Source organism: Sylvia atricapilla, chromosome 4 (genome assembly GCF_009819655.1).
Source record: "Sylvia atricapilla isolate bSylAtr1 chromosome 4, bSylAtr1.pri, whole genome shotgun sequence".
Classification (NCBI taxonomy): Eukaryota; Metazoa; Chordata; class Aves; order Passeriformes; family Sylviidae; genus Sylvia; species Sylvia atricapilla.
The window spans coordinates 29,398,371-29,418,418 of NC_089143.1; the positions used below are offsets into that span (position 1 = coordinate 29,398,371).

A 20,048-nucleotide genomic window follows, 5' to 3' on the forward strand; every position below is an offset into this window, starting at 1 on the left:
ACAGTTACTGGTTGCAGGGTAAAGATCCACCGTGCTGATGCCCAGATGGACAGGGATGCACCACACGAGGGAGCCGCAGGCACGGAGGATTGTACCGAGGGAGCTGAGATGGAGCATCGGCTCGCCTTTGGCTCCCCCACGAAACGCGACATTTAAATAATCCTTCACTTAAATTCGAAAATTGGCCGGCAGAATTTCCTGTATGCCTTTTCCTTTTGTGTTCTCCTTAAAAAAAACCCCGTATTTCTGCCTGTTTTACTGTATAGGCAAGAGCAAAGATATAGGCAAGAGCAAAGGTTGGATTCCAGTATAGAAATTAAAGAATTCGTACCAGGAACTCAGGCCATTTTCCATTCTCACTATTGAATAATGTCCCCTCTTGAAACTTTGTCTTTGAAGGTGTTTGCATTCTCCTATATAATTTAATGTGTTGTTGCCTATTTAAAGGTGAACTAAAATGTTTTAAATCCCTGACACAACAAATTAATCTCTAATTATGCTTGCCGAACAGGATAATGGTTATACTCACTTAGCAAATTAATAATATGTGGAAATATTTCTTAGAAGATCCTCCAGGTATGAAGATAAAGAATTATTAAATATCTAAATGTGGCCTATTCCTCCAGAGTTCAATTAATGATAACAGGATAAGGCAAATCTAGTAGAAGACTGAACTTGGAGAACATGGTAGCTGCTGAAATATAAACAAAGTAACTGTCCCTCACTCAACCTTTACTACAGTGATTGTGTGATTGGAAAAATGCCAAATCTCTTTTCTGATTCTGTAAATATAGTTTTACACATTTCAAATGTAGATCTGTCACAGATTCAGGTAGGCTGCATGTTCAGTGCTTCCTGACACTTTAACTTGTTTACAGCAAGATATAAAGAAATTGTCCCCTGACTCCTCAGGAATTAATTGTATTTACTGTTACTATCTCCTTGAATCATATAGCAATTAAATCCAATTAATGAGCAATAACAATGGCAGCACAGCTGAACCTTGTACTGTAGAGTAGGTAGCCCCCCCTCCTTCTATGTTATTACAGCTCCAGATCTGTAGGAACACAAGAATGGAGAAAATCTTATTCCTTGCTGGTACCACAAGGAACCATGTCATATCATCCCTTTTGTAGATGTGTGGACCTGTGTTTTAAAATGAGTTAGGTGTTTTGTCCCCAGAATTATATGAAGAGCTGCATTACAGAGAAGTAAATGCAGTTTATGAGGTTGCTTCTAGGATACTTCGTGATTAATTTATACCAATTTCTTCTACTATCAACACTGATTTTGCTGTTTTATGTAGCATTTACTCTTGAAAGACAGAGGTCATGCCTCATGCAACCCTTCTTCTGATGTATAATACTCTTTTATAAGGCAGGATTTTGATGACTTTGATGAATAGGAGGTTTTGCTAATTTTGCTCTTTTGAGTTCATCCATTTTAAGGGTGAGTGACCAGAATGATACACAGCATTCCAGATGAGACTCTGAACATTGTCTAACATAACTGCTTTAAAGGAAATGGTGTTCTCGGTGGTTGTGAGATTTTTTCTATATAAAACGTTGCTTTTAGTAGCTACATTTGGAAGTTCAGTTTTAAATCATCTTCTCTTTAACAAAAGGCTTTATTTCCATCCATGCAGATTATCTGTGTTCTAGCCCTGTTTTTGCCTAGAGAGTGAAAACAGCAAAGCTGTAGACAAATATAAGTTTCATGTATGACAGAACTTTTTTAATGCTTTTTGACAAGCTGAAAATTCCCCACCTACTCATCGTTTCTTTTGTTCCTGTAAAGACTGAACGTTTACTTGAAAAACTAGTAAGTGTTTTTTGTGGGGATTTCTCTTTTTGTTTAAGGTAGTCACAGCCTTTTCATCTGTATGGGACAGTTAGCTGCAGGTACTGATATTTGCATGTTTGTGATATTCAGACAAATTATAACTTGAAAGACCTGCCTAGAATTAAAATTCTTGGTAGAATTCCTGGTTTGGCAGAACAGAGACAGACACTGCTTCTGTGTCCGTATGAGTACGGAGTTGAGTATAATAAGCATTCAAGGGGAGCACATGAGGGGTTACCCAAGCTTATAATTTTAACCATGAATTAAAGGAACTCCCTCGTGGCATCTAAAAGTGTGATCAACAAAGAAACTGAAGCATAGGAAAACAAATTTCTTATTTTCAGGGCAGTAACGGGGTCAACTCAGTTTGATATCACTTTCACCAAATGAAGTGCTTGTATTACATATACACACGCAGATGGTGCAAATGGAAAAAATAAATAGGGGAGGAAATACACTGCCTAGAGGCAGGTGACTTTGTAAGTGATGTGACAATAAAGGGAAAGGAACCTGAGGAGGCAGATGAGAAAATAAGACATCGAGAAAAATGCAAACAATTGAGACGCAGATTTTGATGAAAGATGGGAAAAAATATGTTGGACAAAGGGGCAGTGTAAATAAATGCCTCCAAAAAACTCAATAATAACAGAGATGAGAGAACATAACACTTTAGAAAGTGAAAATGAACAAAAAATATAAAGTTGAAGGAGAAAACTTTGAGTATGAAAAGCTAACGCTACTGAAATTCTGTATATATTGAACAGAGAGTCCCTACAATGCTTTTTTCTTTTTACTCCTTGACTTTAAATTGGAGAATTTTGAGATTTCAGTTTATTTCAGGCCTTGCCAAGTTTAACTGTTATCCACCAGACCAGGAGATATATTTATGGACAGAGAATATATTTTATCATATTCTCCATAAACTGCTCTCACAAAGAACAAAACCAGAACAAAACTATGTATACAGGATTTTATTTTTTGTTCCCAGACTTAACCTGCCCAATTCAGTGTAGGCAAATAGTTTACAACTCTGTAGACTTACCTTAAGCTGACAGCCTGGTTCTGTGAACAGTCTCCTGTTCTAAAGTCAATGGGACTACCCAAATGAATAAATATATTGAAATCTTTATGTATATGTTTGCAAGATAGTTCCTATGCTGATAATGTAATGTGAAAGACAAATTTAAAAAAGAAATTTAGGAACATTTGGTGGTGTTATGTCAGCAAGTAAATACTAACCATCTGGTCTCTAGATTGCTAATCTATTTCCTCTGATTTTATGGTAGCATGCTTCCTGTGTCTGCAAGCTTGAGACTACATCATTAAACTTTTGTGTTGATCTTTTTTAGTGTTTTAACAGAAACATTTGAAATTCTTTGCCATTTTGGGTGTGAATTTTTCTTCCCATGCATATTTTTTTCTGCCTGGAAATTTTTCATTCTGTTACAGCTTATTTTAAGGTGTTTATTGAACCACATTTCTAATAAGAATGAATAATTTCAGGTATGTTCTGTAAAAAGCAGACCAGCCATCCACAGTGAATGACATCCAGTTATGTAGGGCTGACTAATTACTACCTGTAATTAGGCTGTAAGATCTCAGTTTGATCCTAGTATCACATAGTACCAGGATGAAGGAACCCTGGTCCAGTCTTTCTTGGCTTTCTTTGCTGCAGCAGCAGCAACCTGGTCACTCATACTGAGCTTGCTGTCTACCAAGACCCTCAGGTCCCTTGCCACAGAGCTGGTCCCCAGCCAGACAGATCCTCACCTGTGCTGCACTCCTGGATTGTATTTTCCCAGGTGCAAATTCTTGTCCTTGTGGAACTTCATAAAGTTCTTGGTGGGCCACTCTTCCAGCCTATCCAGGTCTTCCTGCAGGGTGGCTCTCCCTCTCAAAGTGTCCACTTTCCCCCTCAGCTTGGTATTTTCAGCAAACTTCATCAGGATACACTTGATCCCATCCTCCAGATCACTTATGAAGATATTAACCAGACACGGGCCTAATACTGATCCCTGGGGGACCCCCACTTGTCACAGGCTGCCAGTTTGAAAAGGAGTTATTTACCACTATCCCCTGGCCAAGTCTGCACTGCATGGACCATTTCTCTAGATCCCAATGCATCCATTACTTTAAAAGGAGTCTCTGGGAGAACATATCTAAAGCCCTGGAGACAATGTCCATTGCTCACCCCACATCAGCTGAGCAGGTCATTGTCTTGTCAGAAGGTGATCAGGTTTGTCAAGCATGACTTGCCTTTGGTGAATCCCTGCTGGCTTTTCTCAACCATGTGCTTCATTTGACTTGTGATAGCCCCCAGGAGAGTTTGTTCCCCAACTTTCCCAGGGAATGGAGTAAAACTGACAGGCTTGTACTTTCCTGGATCCTCCTTTAAGCCCTTCTTGTAGTTGGGGGATGTTAGCCTTCTTCCAATCTTCTGGGATATCCCCTGATACCCACAACTTCTCAAAGATTATGGAGAGCATCCTTGGAATGCTCATCCTTGGAAAATCAGCCAGGTCTCCTAAAAACCCTTGGATGTGTAACATCAGGACCCATCAATTTGTAGGCTCCTGTGATAGTTCACAGAAAAGCTCTTCTTTCACTGACACTGTCTGTTGGTGTTTGTATAAACCTGGATTTTTGATGCCAGGACCTGTGTCCTAAGGTGAAGAAAGACGTGAATGTGTTGGGACTCTCTGCTTTTTCAGCTTAACAGTGAGCCAGTATTTCCTTCTGTTTGTTGTTTATGTACCCAAAGAACCCTTGTGTTTTGAGCCTTGTGTTTTTGACCTCCCTGGCCAATTTCAATTTGAGCTGAGCTTTTGCTTTTTTAACTGCATCTGCTTGCCCTGGAAATGCCCTTGTAGTTCTCTATGGGTTTTCCATCTCTGGTGTGCTTCTCTTGGTTTTGAGCAGACTCAAAAGCTCACATTTAAGCCAAGGGAGTCTCTTACTCCACTTACTTTCCTTACCCTTAACGAGCATGAGCTGGTTTGGTGCTTACAGGAGAGTGTCCTTGAAAAACTGACAGCACTCACAAGTTCCTTCATCTTCCATGGAAGCCTCCCAGGGAATCTATCCCAACTGAGCTCGAAGCAAACTAAAATTCTTGACGGTATGTTGTTACCTTAGGGGTAAGTTCTGAATTGCTATGCATCACAAGAAAAAAAATGAATTGGTGCATACCATTAAAGGTATAAATTTTCCAACAGACTGAAATGTTGAGAAGCACTTATCACAGCTTGAGGAAGGCTTGTTTCACTGAGGGAAGCTATAGGAATATCAATTTTCTATGAACTGCAAAGTAAACATATTTAGAAAATTAATTAAAACTACTTTAAAGACTCTCCATGATCCTCATTCTTCTCCCTAGAGGTTTAACTATAATTTATCTTTAATTCAATATAATCAGATCAAATGCAATCTCTTTTATGAATGCATTAAACCTTGCCCATGTGAACTTATGTTAACTATAATGCCTATGCTTTCTTTAAACTTACATGAATAAGGCTTTATATTTTTCCTTTTCATTTAACTTAATTTAGAATTTTATTAAATGAAGATTAAATATACCAATGTTAATTCTTTAACAAAACTAACTGTCCACATAGAGTTTAAATCTATAACTCATCTATTCAGGGAGTTAAGCCTATTTAGAGCTAGTTCATGTTTGTTAACAATCAGTTAAAATGAGACTGAATTTCACCACCAGAGTTAAAATGGCATAATACAGATTAAAACAGAAATGATGCCCTTGTTTTGTGTCTCTTTGCTGCCAAGGAGTTCTTGTGATTTGGTTCGTGCATTTTCATGACAGTAACCCATGGCCTTGCTTTAGGAAGCTGGTTAAAAAGGCATATTTGTACATTGAAGAACTTTATTCTTAGCAGACTTTCCTTCTGTAAGATTATCTCATTCATGCAATAAACTCCATGCAAAATCCAACAGGCATCATGGTTTGCTTGCAGAAGGGTATCAGCATGTTCAGCTGATAGCCCTGTGCTGAGACACCAGGGATCAGCCACAGCTGTGCCTCTGAATCTCTCAGGTGGACAAATCTTGTCATTTTGCCTTCCCCAGTCCAAATGAAAAGGACTTACTTTTGATGTGTAATGTATGTGGTTTAAGTCCACTATTAAGAAAAATACATCTTATGAAAAAAAGCATAGCCCAGTTTTCTATTTCAAATGAAATGAGAATGTTATGCTAGGCAATAACTTGGAGGATGCCAGTTATCAAGGAAAGACTGTGAGAATGCTTATGGAAGACCAGCCATAATCACCAGGACTTCAGCAGGAACTGCCTGGATCACCCAGCTCATGCAAGTGACCACAGCTGTTGTATCCTTAAAAAGGTGATAGAGGAAGTAGGCTGCCACAGGTTGGAATAAATAATCCATTAACATTCAACTTTTACCATGGGACTGAAATTTTAGTAGGAGGCAAGACCTTAACCTAGTTCTGAGAGGAACTTAAGAAGCCATGGATAAGGTACTGAGAAGAATTTCACACATGCTGTCAAGGCAAAAATGACTCTTGACAAATGAACTCATTTAGAATAACATTTAGAAGGTCATTTAGAATAACTGTAAGCCTAGTCTTAGATGAAATCAAAGTTTTGGTGGAGCACAAAAAAATTATCCTCTTTTATATATCTTGGTGAATTTTATATGAGTTTTAATTGCTGAAGTTATACTAATAATCATGATGGCTTTTATCTGGAATGCACAAGTAACTTCTAATTTAATTTAAAAGCCGTTCAGAATCTAGTGATGAGGTGGTGGAAGATAATGTCAGTCTGAGCTAAAGCAGATTTGAGAGCCAGGGCAGATTCCTGTTATTCTGTGTTATTAGGAATGGGTGGTGCAAAACCACCTTTGTCAAGGTGGACCTAAATGTCACTGCAGTCATGCCATGCCTTGTCAGCTGAACTTCAGGAGAAGAGATAACCACAAGCAGAACAGTGTCTCTGGCAGGTATCATAAAGACAGACTGAACTTGGTCCAAAATAACTTTCTGTCCTCTCCAAAGTTTGCAGATAAAAAGCTTGGATGAGACTTGGAAATGGAAATGGAAAAATGCTCAGACCTGACTTTGCCACATACTGATTGGAGCAAGGTGAAATGTGTTCTGATTCTGGGGTTAACTGCTGGAAGTAGAGGACCCCTCCTCACTACTTTAATGTTTGTCCTGGAGCTAGGGTCTTTTATCAGGGGAATTATGTTAAACAGGAATATGCGAAGTCGATTTCTCTGTCTATTACTTGTGTCACCTCTTCAGTGCCTCAGGCTCTTATTTTCACTTAGTTTCTTTTCACATGATCTATGTGAATACGGAGAACTGTCAGCACCGTTTTTGGTTTTTTTCCTGAGGTTTAGGGATATGAGAGGCATTTTAAGCCTGGCATTTGTATACCTCATCATTTAGGAGATGTGCTTAATGATAACTCAGCCAGCAGAGTCCTGATGTGTCACTATTGTATGGTGCATGAAGCTGCGAGTCACACTGGAAATGGCTTCAGAGAGGAAAAATGAGGGAGACGGGAGCAGAACAGTGGAGGATATCATGCATGATCCTGATATAGATTGCTGTTTAGATGCAAGGATAGAGCTTGCTCACTCTGTGAGTATTGCAGAATAAGAAATAATGACTTTTTTGGCATGGTACTTGGAGCCACAGGTAATAACTAATTCCCTGAGATATCTCTTTTCCTTACAATCCCCAAAATATATAGTACTTCTTCAGAACATGTAAATTCAGCTGCTGGATGATACACATTTTTAAACCAAATCGAACTGAAGGCACTCTGCTTAAATGAGCCCAATGGGACAAGAGATACAGCTTCAGTGGAGCTATAGAGCTACAGCAGGTTAATTAGTCAGGCAATTTTGAATTAGAAAACTAAAGCTTCAAGGCTTAAAGATCAAATAAACAAACAAAACCAACAACCTCTTTAGAGAAAAAAGGAAAGAAATACACTAGAATTTTTTTTTCATTTTAGTATGTTTTAACAATACTAGAAGAGGTCCATGACACAATATGAAATAAAAAATTTACACTTATTTAGGCTCAGCAAGGTATTTATCAGGAACGGAGGAATTTTGGGTCTAAACTCTCCCACAAGAAATAGTGGGGTAGAACTTTCTGTGCTTTCACTGATAACAAGTAAGGCCAAACTCAATTCTTGGGTTTCCAGTTTTTGACAGAAGTATATTAAATATGCTTCTGTGTCCTTGAAGTAGATGTTATAGCAGAAGTTTTAGTTCTATATATTAGGGTTGTTCATCAGCACTGAAGGTTTAACTTGACATCACCTTTAACAACATGTGGCAATATTTAAGGAAAGAAAAATTGACATCAGTGAGTACTACTTTGTGTTTTCAGTTTTTGACTACAGCAAAATGTTTCATTTGAACTCTGTTAGTGATTTTGGGAAAATAAATACAGCACATGCTATTGTAGGGGAATTAAATTTCTTAGGATATTAAATAATTGTCTTTATCTTGTGGTGCTTTCCAGAGGCACAGTCAGGACCGCCCTGGCTGTGCCTGTTTTCACACACAAAACATTGATCTAGACAGTTTACCATTTGAACATTCAATTTTGCAAGTGGCGCCACCTACATATTTAAGAGCACAAAAGAACCTTTCCACACCAAGTCTATTTAACTATATTTTAATGTTTAATTAAATAAATTTAATGTTTAATTAAATGAAGTAGGTAAAGGCACAATTACAAAGCTAAGTAGATGCCTTTTAACCCTAAATAGGATTCGGCAGGATATGTCCTCTATTGGCCAATCAAGATTTAACAGGATCAGTATCCATCCCCCTTTATTTCTACTACTTCACAGCTCCTTGTACAGGTTTTTGTACATCAGCATGCATGGATGGGAAACACCATCATCCAAACCAAAATGCATTTATACAAAAATTCTTCTGCCAAGAGTGTCTTACACCAGATAGAAAACTATGTTCAAAGTAAAGGGAAAGGTATTTCTAAATATTAGATGAACTAGTACACCAGGGTAAATCATGGTGGCTGTGTGTTCATACAGTCCCCAGTGTACAAAACAAAATTATCTTTGCTGACCTTTTGAACTGGCTGGTTAACAGAAGACAGATGAGCTTTTGGAATTAAAAAACTAAATTCTATAACAATGATTTTGCTCCCAACTACATATTAACTGGCCCACACAAGCTAACTACAATGTATATGATAGGTAGTCTTCCTTGCTGCTCAGAACAAAAGCAAGCTAGCAAAGTTGGAATCATGTTTGTAAACTGAACAAGCATTGGATACTGATAATCATGTACAATTTTATTAAACAGGTTGAAAACATTAAATGATGATAAAAATGATATTTATGTGATGATTTTTCTGTATGTCTAAAATTTTTTTTAGAACAACCAACACTTCAGTTCCTTTAACGAAGGTAATTAAACAATGGAAATTAAAACCATGGACTTTGTGTCAGATGCTGGACTATGTTTATTTTCTGACTTCTCATCTGGTGTTTGTGACAGCAGCAATCACACTCCATTACAGGATGCTTTGTAAATCTCTCCAGATGAAGCCTAACAAGCTGTTTTGTGACAGCCACCCTTGGTGTGATTGAGATGTCTGTATGCCCAACATTAAGCTACTTAGCCTTATAAGCCAAAGCTTTTCCAGCCCCAAAGCCACAAATCCTTATCACTTTTTTTCATACTCTTTCTTCCTTTATTGTCTCCAACAGTGGTGAAAACAGTAAGTTACAGCTGAGACCTTGTGTGGATTTTTGAGGGGCTATAAATTACCTTGTTCCAGATTGTAACGTGAGGTCTTAATCACCATTTCCGAAAGCACTGAAGCAAAGCACTGAATTCATTCTGGATGAGTTGGATTTTTCTGACTGTAAGGTGACTGCAAGTAGAGTGTGTGAGCACACCTGTTGGCATGTCAGTCTTCAGTTTTCACTTCTTCCTTCCTGAGTATTACTTAAATAGGAAATTCTGCTGTAGTACAAAACAGCCTTTTGTGAAGCCAGACTTAATATAATATACTAATTATTATTATTAATTATATTAATATACTATATATATAATATAAATATATTATTAATTATTAATTATACTAATTATTAGCTCCAGTGCTATTACAAGAGTGCAAGCAATTCTGTTGGCTATCACAAATACATCAGGTTCAGTATATTTGGAAGGGGTAATCTGACACTGCCACCGAGTAATTAGTTTGTGTTTAGCACCTTGTAATTAGTTTATAGTAATTAGTTCATAGTTAGATGGCACTGTTTAGCATTCCTCATCTTAAAAAAAAAACCAAAAACAAAACAAAAAACCAAAAAAAACCCCCAAAAACCCAAAAAGCATAATTCTTGTATTAACTCCATAAAGACACAGTGGGAGACCTGCAGTTTCTTCTGTGGGATACTTACAATTCCACTTTACTTGTCACTTTCCAAGAGATTTTCTTCAGTTACAGCTGTTTACAAGGTCAGGCTGAAATACATTGATCAATTTTCCATTCTGTAGGCAAGGAGGTTGTGCAAATCAGTCCTAGATGTTTTGGGGTAACACAGCAGCAGAAGTAGTGGCACTTTAAACTATATCTTTATATAGTCTTGACAACTTCATGTGGAAGCTGGAAATAACTGGGCTATTAAGGGATGGCAACCCAAACCAACACCTTTGATTTGTGAAATGCAATTCTTTGCTTGTGACATCTTCCCAGTCAAAAGGATAAAGAATTATAGCTTCTTTGGGCAAACTTAAATCGCTGGACTACTTCTTAAAATTACTCTACCTCACCTGAAAGAATCAACTGTGAGGTTTAAAATCAACCACTCAATTTTCTTCCTTATGTTTTGAATTTTTAGCCTCCCTAAGGACTCAATAATTAGTTTTATGAGACACAATACATCTGAGAAAGTTTGGAAGTCTGTTACACTGATCTGCCATGATGTCTTCTGTGAGGATAAGAAAAAGACATAATGCTTATTTTATTTGGTTATTTTTTCTTTTCAGAAGCTTTTCCCATAAAACTGGGTAAGAGAGATAACAAAACTGGGACCTAGGTCAATCTGAAATGTCTCAGATTGGTAGGAATCTCCTTGGGACAGATTGACAAAAAAAAAAAAAAAAAAAAAAAAAAAAAAAAAAAAAAAACAAACCCAGCAGAATGAGAAGGTGAAGGCCAGTGTAGAGGAGCAGGATCCTCTGTTTTTCCAAAGAGCTTTTTCCTTTGCTCTATGTTTTTGTTTTTCCTGAAGACTCTGGCATCCTGTAAGCATTTCAGGTCAGGAAGGAATTATTAAGAAATGATTTCCTAGACTGGATAAGAATTGGACAAATTACTGAAGTGAAACCATTAAGCCACAGTACTACAATTTAGACATTATCTTACAGACGTAACAGCAACAGTGAGTTGTGGGATAGATATCCTGCTCTGGAGACTGGGGGAAAAACCCAACAAAACCCCAGAAAAAGGTAAGAATTCTCCTTCAACTTGTGCCTGGTAGGTTCTGGGTCAGGTTTCCTGTGCATAGAGAAATAAAACTAAATACCCCACATACAAAGGATTTTGTATCTACAAGTACATATTAACTATTAAAGATGACATTCTTCTGCTAAGATCACAAAATCCTTTCAGGTTCTGTAGGAAAGCCAAAGAGCCTTGGTTAATTTTTCCCTTTTTCTGACTCTTATATTCCTTACGAATTTCTTAACTGGTGTTAACTTTTCTACCCCCTCTTCCTATTTCTCCTATGTGAAATAAGGGCTACCAGTGTTGCCCTTTTGAAGTGAAGAGCTGCCCCCGGTGTATTTTGAGCACTTGCTGCCTGCGCCCTGCTCCATCCGGGCGGCCCCTTTGCACACACTTTGCTCTTTAGCTGCCTAATTATTACCAAGTGCCTCACCGGCCTCCTCAGCCTCCCCGGATAAAAGGCAGTGCCACGCTGCTCCCTCCCTCTCGTACCTTTACCTCGCGCGGTCTGTCTCACTTTATTCCCGGGCTTCAAAGGCGCGGCACACCTGTCTGAGGCAGCTCCGAGCACCTCCCTGCCCCCGCTGGCTCCGAGCCGCGGGCTGTCGGCGTCTCCTCCCGCTCCGGCCGGCGCTGTGCTCGCCGAGCGCGGCTCCCGCTCCCGGCCCCGTTCGAACGGCCGCCGCCAGCCCGCGCCTGCGCACTGCCCGCCCCGCCGGAGCCCAGGGCGAGGCGAGGCGGCTCGGGGAGACCAGCGAACTACGCGCCCCGTCATGCTCCGCGCGGCCAGCTCCCCACGGCCGGAGCGAGCGGGCCGCTCGCAGGGCACGCCGGAAGTTGTAGTCCTCCGGCGCGGGGTATTGTCTCTCCCCTTTCTCTGTCCGGGAACCCGACCGCCACCCCGCCGGGCGAGCGCGGTGACTGACAGCGCCGGGCAGCCAGTGGCCGCAGCGCCCCGCGGCCCAGCCCGGCGTCGTCTCCCCGGTGACCGGGACAGCCGCTGCCTCGGTGGAGTAGCCGGAGTCCCGGGAGACAGAGGTGAGTAGGTCCGAGCGGGGCAGCGCCCACCGCAGCCCGCCCGGCTCTCCCATCCCCCTCGCTGCCGAGCGCCCGGCCCGGGACCCCGCTGGGATGCGGCGGGAGGAGCGGGGACGGCAGATGGACGGCGGGAGGGAGGGCGAGGGGGGAGGGGAGGGCAGACGGGAGCCCCCGGCCGCCCCTGTGCGCGCCCCTCGGGCTCGGCGCTGCCCGCGACTCCCGGCGCTCGGCGCGGAGGGGGCGGCGGCTCTCCGCTCGGGGGGGTGTCGGGGGCGCTCCGCGCCGTCCCGTCTTTTGCCGCTTGATTTTTCAAATTGTCCCTGCGGGCTCAGGTGCCTCTTCTCCCCTCCCCGCAGCTCCACCCCCCCGGGAAGCGGCTGCCCCGGCAGCCGGGCAGTTAATGGGTAACCCCACGGGGCGCCGCTCCAGCCGCCGACCCGCCCCTGCCCCCCGGGTCTCCCCGCGGGATGTCCGCGCACCGCCGAGGGCAGCGCCGGGAGCGGGGCTGTGAGGGCGCTGTGGGTGTGCGGAGCCGCGGAGAGCCCGCCGTGCCCCTCCTGCTGCCCCGGCAGAGCGCCCCGAGCCCTCCCGCGGTCCCGGAGCCCGTCCCGCCGGGCTGTCACTGCTGCCGCCCGAGTGCCCCCTCTGCGCGGCGACCCGACAGTTCTGCAAAGAGTTTGCAGGAAAAGAAGGAGGGGATGCCTAACTGCCAACAAAACCTTCCCTCCTTCTTAAAGACAGCAAATAAATTAGTCTGAATTGTAGGCGCATGACTGACTGTCTGTACAATAGCTTTAGAAAACTTTGTGCTTACTCGCATGAATCTTGTCAGACAAAACGGCAAATGTCCTATTTGTGTTCCTTACACTTCGTACACTGCGTCAGTAGGAGAAGAGTTTTTATTAGCAACTACTTTTTAGCCTGCTGTTACTAATTACAGTCTGAATTTTTTTGAATGATCACATTAGGTACAGCCAAAGGAAATATAATAGTCTGTTTTGTTAATTGCGAAGTGCTGATGAGATTTTTTTTTATTGAAACACTGTCCTGTCCAAGTTCTCAAACAACTGGTAGCTGTCTTCTACAGGTTGTGCTGTTACATTTCTTGTGTAACTTGTCTATAAACATGTACCACATTTGAATAGTTAGTGGAATTCAAATATTATAGCTTCATTTGAGCTTTGTAGAGACTTGGCATCAGTTCTGCCTCAACAATTGGCATCCATGCTGAAAGAGTCTTTTGCATTTTACTTGGAGACCTGTGTGAGGGATGAGGGAACAGTCTCTCTCCTCTGTACACTTCCACTTTGCATACTTTATTCTCTTACAGTCCCACTGTTGAAAAACAAAATGAAGCCAGACAGTGTCTCTGCACATTAACATGGATCCTGTAGTGCTGAGGACCAGCTCATTTCCAGAGGCTTTTTGGGAGATAGTGCTGGTCAGTCATGTACTCCTGATCTTCAGGGGCTCCCTGGCTGCCCTCTGTAGCTGCTAAGTTACAGTTTAACATAGACTGGAGCAGGAGTGTGCCTCCTGTTTCTGTTTTTTGTTGCTATGAGATAACAAGAGCAGAAGCAGGAAACAAACCACCTCTCTCCCCTGAAAGTAAGCAAATACATGTTATTTTCTTTGGAGCAGAGGATTTGAAAATGACATGAAAAGCTAGCATGGGTATGTAAAAACATTGCATACAGAAATGCAGTACAATTCAGCTGTAACTAGTGTTTTTGGTGGTTTATACCCCACAAATAATTGATTCAAATGGTAGAGCAGAATGTATGCTGGCAGAAAACTTGAATGTTTTGTTTTGCAGTTCTGTGTCAAAGCTGATGCGTATGGACAAATTATGTTATTTCACATACTTGACCAACTCTTAATATGTACATATTAGTGTTTTTGCCTGAAATGTTCTGTGAAATATTTTGTAGCTATCAAGCTACAAAGCTTTATTTCAGTGCAAGTGAATTGGTGTTTTTGTTTCACTGGATATGCTACAAGTTATGTAATTTATTACAGGAAAAGGATATTCTGACAAGATTACTTTGGAACTGTGGAAATTTGCGCCACTTCTGTGCCATGTCTCTTCAGGTCCAGGTTTCAAGTCTGCAAAGAAATTAGGTGAAAAGTGAGCAATTAGAGTAACTTGATAATTTAATTTTGAACTATTCTGTTAACAGTTTGGCAATCAACTGATATCTGCTTATGAGAAACACTATTTTCAAATTTTTTCTATTTGCCTGTCATGCCATTATTGCAGCAAAACATACTTGGATGCTGAGGGTTCTTGCAGAACAGATACATTTGCCCTTTGTCTTGAACTTTCCTAGATAAATTTAATGAGCTGTTGTTTGTCCTGGGTGTAATTAGCATAAAAATTGCACAGTAATAGTCAGGTACTGAGGGAGAGAAGAGGTGATCTAGTCAAGTAATAGTTTTTCTTTGGTTGGAATTTTTTTGTTTTGGTTTTTTTAGTGTATAGACACATTAATAACAAAAACTCTTTAATGTTGAATTAGTTCCTGATTTTACAGCTACAAAACTTCACAAATATGTTAATAGCTGAAAGTCTTCACACCTGTGGAACACCACTTTTAGAGGAAAGTAATGTGTTATCAGCCTGCTGTTTTGTTTTTATAATTGTCAGGTTTTTGAATGACATTTCATTATCACTGGTTATCATCTACAATATGTTCTTGATGTGTAAGGGTCATAAGTTAGGAAGGCAAGTTGGTAAATTGACTTGTGAACAAGTTTAATGGGAAACCTTTCTTGACAAAAGCAGTATTGTGGGGTAAGACAGCATTGGGATTTGCCTCTTCCCAAGAATAGCCTAATTACATTTTCATTGTGTGTTTTTTATAGTGGCATTTAGGATATATTTTTATAGAATAGAGAGATAGCTGTAAAAAAGAAATCTGGTTTTCTTATTAGCCACTTCAGTATTACAATATTGAATCTAAAGTTTTTTAGTAACAACTGCTTTTTATAATGTTTTTAAAAGAAGGTTATTTATATTCTCATTTTCTCTTGATTGTTTCCTTTCCTCTTGCAAGCTAATAGCACAGTATGAGGTGCCAGATACTATTGGGCTTTTTGGTGAGGAGGTTAACAGCATGGTTTTGGAGGGTACCTAGAGGTCACATTAGGCTATTCTCCAGACAGCTGAGAACAGAAATATTCACCATAAAGCAAATTAGAACGTGCTATGTATTAGAACATGTTTTATATATATGTGTGTGTGTATATATATATATATGTTCATGTGCCTAGATAGAAGGTTTTTATTTACTGTTGGGCATTTTTTAGTTCTATATATATATATTTTTTTTGGAGAGCTATATCTTGACATATTTAATTACTATTCTCAAAAAGTACTCAACCTAATTAGAGAGAGCTGAATACACAGTGACCTTTTGGTTCCGAAGTTTAGCTGCATCAGGAAAGGGTCAAACAACATTTAAGATATGATACTGGATGCAAGTTGATGGGGATTTCTTATAGCAATGTAAGAGTTCAGTTTGGTTAAATGTTTGCAAAGCACTTCCTATGTTATGATTTCCATTTAAAGGTCAAGTGTGAAGTTTTATTACTTCTTAAAGCCAAGGTGTTTTTTTGGTTTGGTTTTTTTTTCCCTCTCAAATTTTAGGAAAGGTATCATTAATAAAGCTGGATAATTGCTATGTTAAAACGATTTGCAAAAACCATACTAATCTGAATAGTCACAGCTGCACTGTGGAGACATAAAAACCTCGTGTCTCTTTGTTCAAAACAGTGAAAACTAAACCCCAAAAAGTAAAGCCAACTGGATGTTTTCTGGTGTCTTGAAATCTGTCCTATTTTGGATTTGGAAGGGTCCTATGGGAATTACATCCTTCAGCTGAGTATTTAGCAGAATATTTGAGATACAGCAGTGGTTTCTTAAATTTGGTAATCAAGGAACTCGTATGTAGATAAGTAGTTAAGACTATCATCCTAAATTGTATTTCAGTTTTGGTTTGGTTTTTAAAGGGTAAAACTTTTGAAGTAATTGCCTCATTTGTTCTAACCCAAGCAGAAATACTGTGAAATTAGTGTGCTGTGGATTAAATCACATTCTGAATGTGGGATTTTTTGTTATTTCTGTAGCTGAGAGCAATGTCAGTAGGATTTCTTGATCATTTTTTTATCCATGCAAGTAGTGGATGGGACACTACTTTAGATATGATAAAGAAATGGGTTGTTTCCATTGTGTATATGTATTTATATCTTCATAGGAATCATTTATCTAGAATGTTGTTTGCCTTTTGTCCACATGTGCAAGATACTTGCTTTCAAGTACCTTACACACTTGAAGTGTGTTACAGTGTGACTGAGTTAAGAATAAGCCTGTGGACCAACTCAGAGTAATTACTGTCAGATTAGTTCTCACTTGCTCAGGTGGAGTTTATTGCAATTTTATGTAGCTCAAGTCCCATGGTTATTTCTGTCAGTCATCCTCCAGATCTAGGGAAGTGAGGGTTTGTATCATGCAACAAGGGGATAGTTTCAGAAGTTGAACAAGTTGTCATTTCCTTCATTTGTGTTAGTGATTTTCATGCATTTTAACCTGCTTAGTGGGAGAAACCTCTCTAAAGCAATGGAATTTCCCAAGTATATTTAGAACAAGACATCCAAACTTCAGTGGTGACACCAAAATGTGGTGAAATATTCTACTTCTTGCTGTTGATACAGAGCTGTTACATGTTAATTGTAAAGTCATGACTAGATTAATACTGGCAGCATGTGTGTCTTTTTCAATCCTTTTTTAAATTTTTTTGAATGTTTAAGCTAAACTAAAACACATGGATGTTGGAATGATGATCTGAAATGCATTTTTACAGTGTTTGCTCTCTGACAAATTGCTTTGAGTAGATTAATTGATGGGTGTGACAGTAAATCTGATCTTGGATCCTTTTGGTCTGACACATGACTGCCCACTTGTCATTGCATATGTAAGTGAAATGTATGTAAGGAATTTGAAGTGTGATATACTTATTTTAAGCTGCCTTTACAGTCAGTGGAGAGATACAGGCAACTCTAGGGGCAATTAATCTCTTTTACATGATACGGTGTTACCTGTTTCTGAGTGTACAGGAGGTGAGTAGATGAGCCTTTTGTTTTTATTTTGCTGGGAAAGGATGTATGAGCTTATATCAAGATTTTCTCTATGCTGTAAAATGCAGTGGTAGTACAATGGTGCAGTAAGCCAGAAGGTAACTGAATAGTAGGCAATGTGGGGGAGTTGGGGAAGACATAACATGCTTAGTATAAGAAACACTGACTGTACATAAAAGACTTGGATCCTGTTCTTTGCTAGTCTATCATGTTGTCATTTTGGACAGCCACTTTATTTGCACTTGCAACTCCTTTCTCATCACTAAAATTAACACTGTGATACCTGTTGTTTTCAAACGGTTTTGAGTTAATTCTCTGGCAATAGTTTTTGTTAGACTTCACTAGCAATTTTTTTCTCAACAGTAAAGGGAGTACTGGGTGCTAAAAAACCTGAAATATGATGAGAATTAAAATATTCTCCCTTTCTTTCTTTAGATCTTCATCAGATGGAGTGATACTCTTGAAACATGACAAAAAACTGGACTAAATAGAAGTTTTCCTATTTTAGGAAAAAAAAAAACAAACCAAAATGTACAGACCAGGAGAAACGGTCAAACGTCGACTCAACATGCATGCTCCTCCACGGATAAGAAGCGTGGAAGTTGCTCGAGGAAGAGCAGGTTATGGGTTTACCCTTTCTGGACAAGCTCCTTGTGTTCTTAGTTGTGTGATGAAAGGAAGCCCTGCAGATTATGTTGGGCTTAAAGCAGGGGATCAGATATTTGCAGTTAATGAAATCAATGTTAAAAAAGCCTCTCATGAAGATGTAGTGAAACTTATAGGGAAATGTTCTGGAGTCCTGCACATGGTTATTGCTGAAGGGATTAGTCATATGGATTCATGTTCAAGTGATGAAGAAGTTGGTTTTTATGATGGGAAGGGGTGGCTGAAACCCAAACCCGACTCAAAAGCTCTGGGTATAAACAGGGCAGAGAAAGTTGTTGAAGAAATGCAGTCTGGTGGCATTTTCAACATGATCTTTGAGAATCCTTCTCTTTGTGCTGGTAACTCAGATAATTCTGCACCAAAACAAAAATCATTTTCAGTTTCTGCTGCTATGAAACTTGAAACTGGCAATGAAAGTGTAAGCAATCCAAACCTGCTGTCAAAGGAAGAAATAGCCAGAGTTCTGAATGATGATTCAGTTTTTAGGATTGGACTGGAGAGTGCAGAAGACTTTGGGTTAGATGCAAGCATTTTGAATGTTGCCATGATTGTAGGTTACTTAGGCTCCATCGAGCTCCCTTCGACAACCGCGAATTTGGAAACCGAGAGTTTGCAGGCCATTCGTGGGTGCATGAGACGTCTGCGGGCAGAGCAAAAAATCCATTCCCTGGTGATGATGAAGATAATGCATGACTGTATTCAGCTCTGCAGTGACAAATCAGGTGTTGTGGCAGAGTATCCTGCAGAGAAACTGGCATTCAGTGCTGTTTGCCCAGATGATAGAAGATTCTTTGGACTAGTTACAATGCAGACAAATGATGATGCAAGCTTGGCTCAGGAAGATGAAGGAGTCCTGAGGACATCTTGCCATGTTTTTATGGTGGATCCTGAATTATTTCATCATAAAATTCACCAGGGTATAGCAAGACGTTTTGGACTGGAATGTACAGCAGATCCAGACACAAATGGCTGTCTGGAGTTTCCAACGTCATCTCTACCTGTCCTGCAGTTTATTTCTGTCCTGTATAGGGATATGGGGGAATTGATTGAGGGAATGCGTGCAAGGGCTTTCCTTGATGGCGATGCAGATGCTCATCAGAATAACAGCACGAGCAGTAACAGTGATAGTGGAATTGGGAATTTCAACCAAGAAGAAAAGAATAATAGAGTTCTGGTGGTTGATTTAGGGACCAATCCAAGTAAACACATTCCTAGCAGCATATGGGAAAATCCAGTAGGAAGGGGACAAAATCAGCCTGCTTCCCATTGGAATGGCTTCTGTCATGAGCAAGAGGGAAACATCCCTTTAGAAGTAATTCAGAATGATAAGTCCCAAAATGTAAGCAAACACTTGAGCCCTTGTGCTCGTATTGAAGTTCCACTGGTTTCCTCCCGAAATTCAGTACCCCCATCCAAGAAAAACCCTGCAGGCATGGGCAATCAGAGGTGGCTGCCTGTGCACGTTTTACAGGAGTGGCAGCATGGAAATGCCAGTGACCAGGAGTCGTACACGGACTCCACGGATGGCTGGTCCAGTGTGAACTGTGGGACCCTTCCCCCACCAATGAGTAAGATTCCAGCTGACAGATACAGAGTGGATGGCAGCTTTGGTCAGCCACAGCTAAAATCTCACAAAAGTGAATGGTCCAAGAAGATGTTCTGCATTCAGAACAAATTTGGCCCTCCACACAGTATCAGGAAATCTAAAGAAGATAAAAAGGTAAGAATAAGCTGGTGTTGGTCCTGAACAGTATCAAAAAACCCCACACCCAAACCCATCTGCCTATGGTACTTTTACATGGTAATATTTGCATATTAAAATTTAAATGTGTATTGTATAATTTACAAAATTTCAGATGAAGAAAATAATACGTTTCTCTC

At 40.2% G+C, this 20,048-nt stretch overlaps 1 protein-coding gene across 4 annotated transcripts in view; it reads left to right on the plus strand.

Annotated features, from left to right (window-relative positions):
* The first annotated feature begins 17,942 nt into the window (after positions 1-17,942).
* The window catches only part of RGS12 (regulator of G protein signaling 12), a 78,645-nt gene continuing 76,539 nt past the window's right edge, over positions 17,943-20,048 (plus strand). For all 4 annotated transcript variants that reach the window (XM_066317428.1, XM_066317423.1, XM_066317425.1 and 1 more), the window contains exon 1: positions 17,943-19,887. In XM_066317428.1, coding sequence (XP_066173525.1) covers positions 18,031-19,887 — 1,857 coding nt within the window. In that variant the 5' untranslated portion in view covers positions 17,943-18,030. The remainder of the gene's footprint in view (positions 19,888-20,048) is intronic.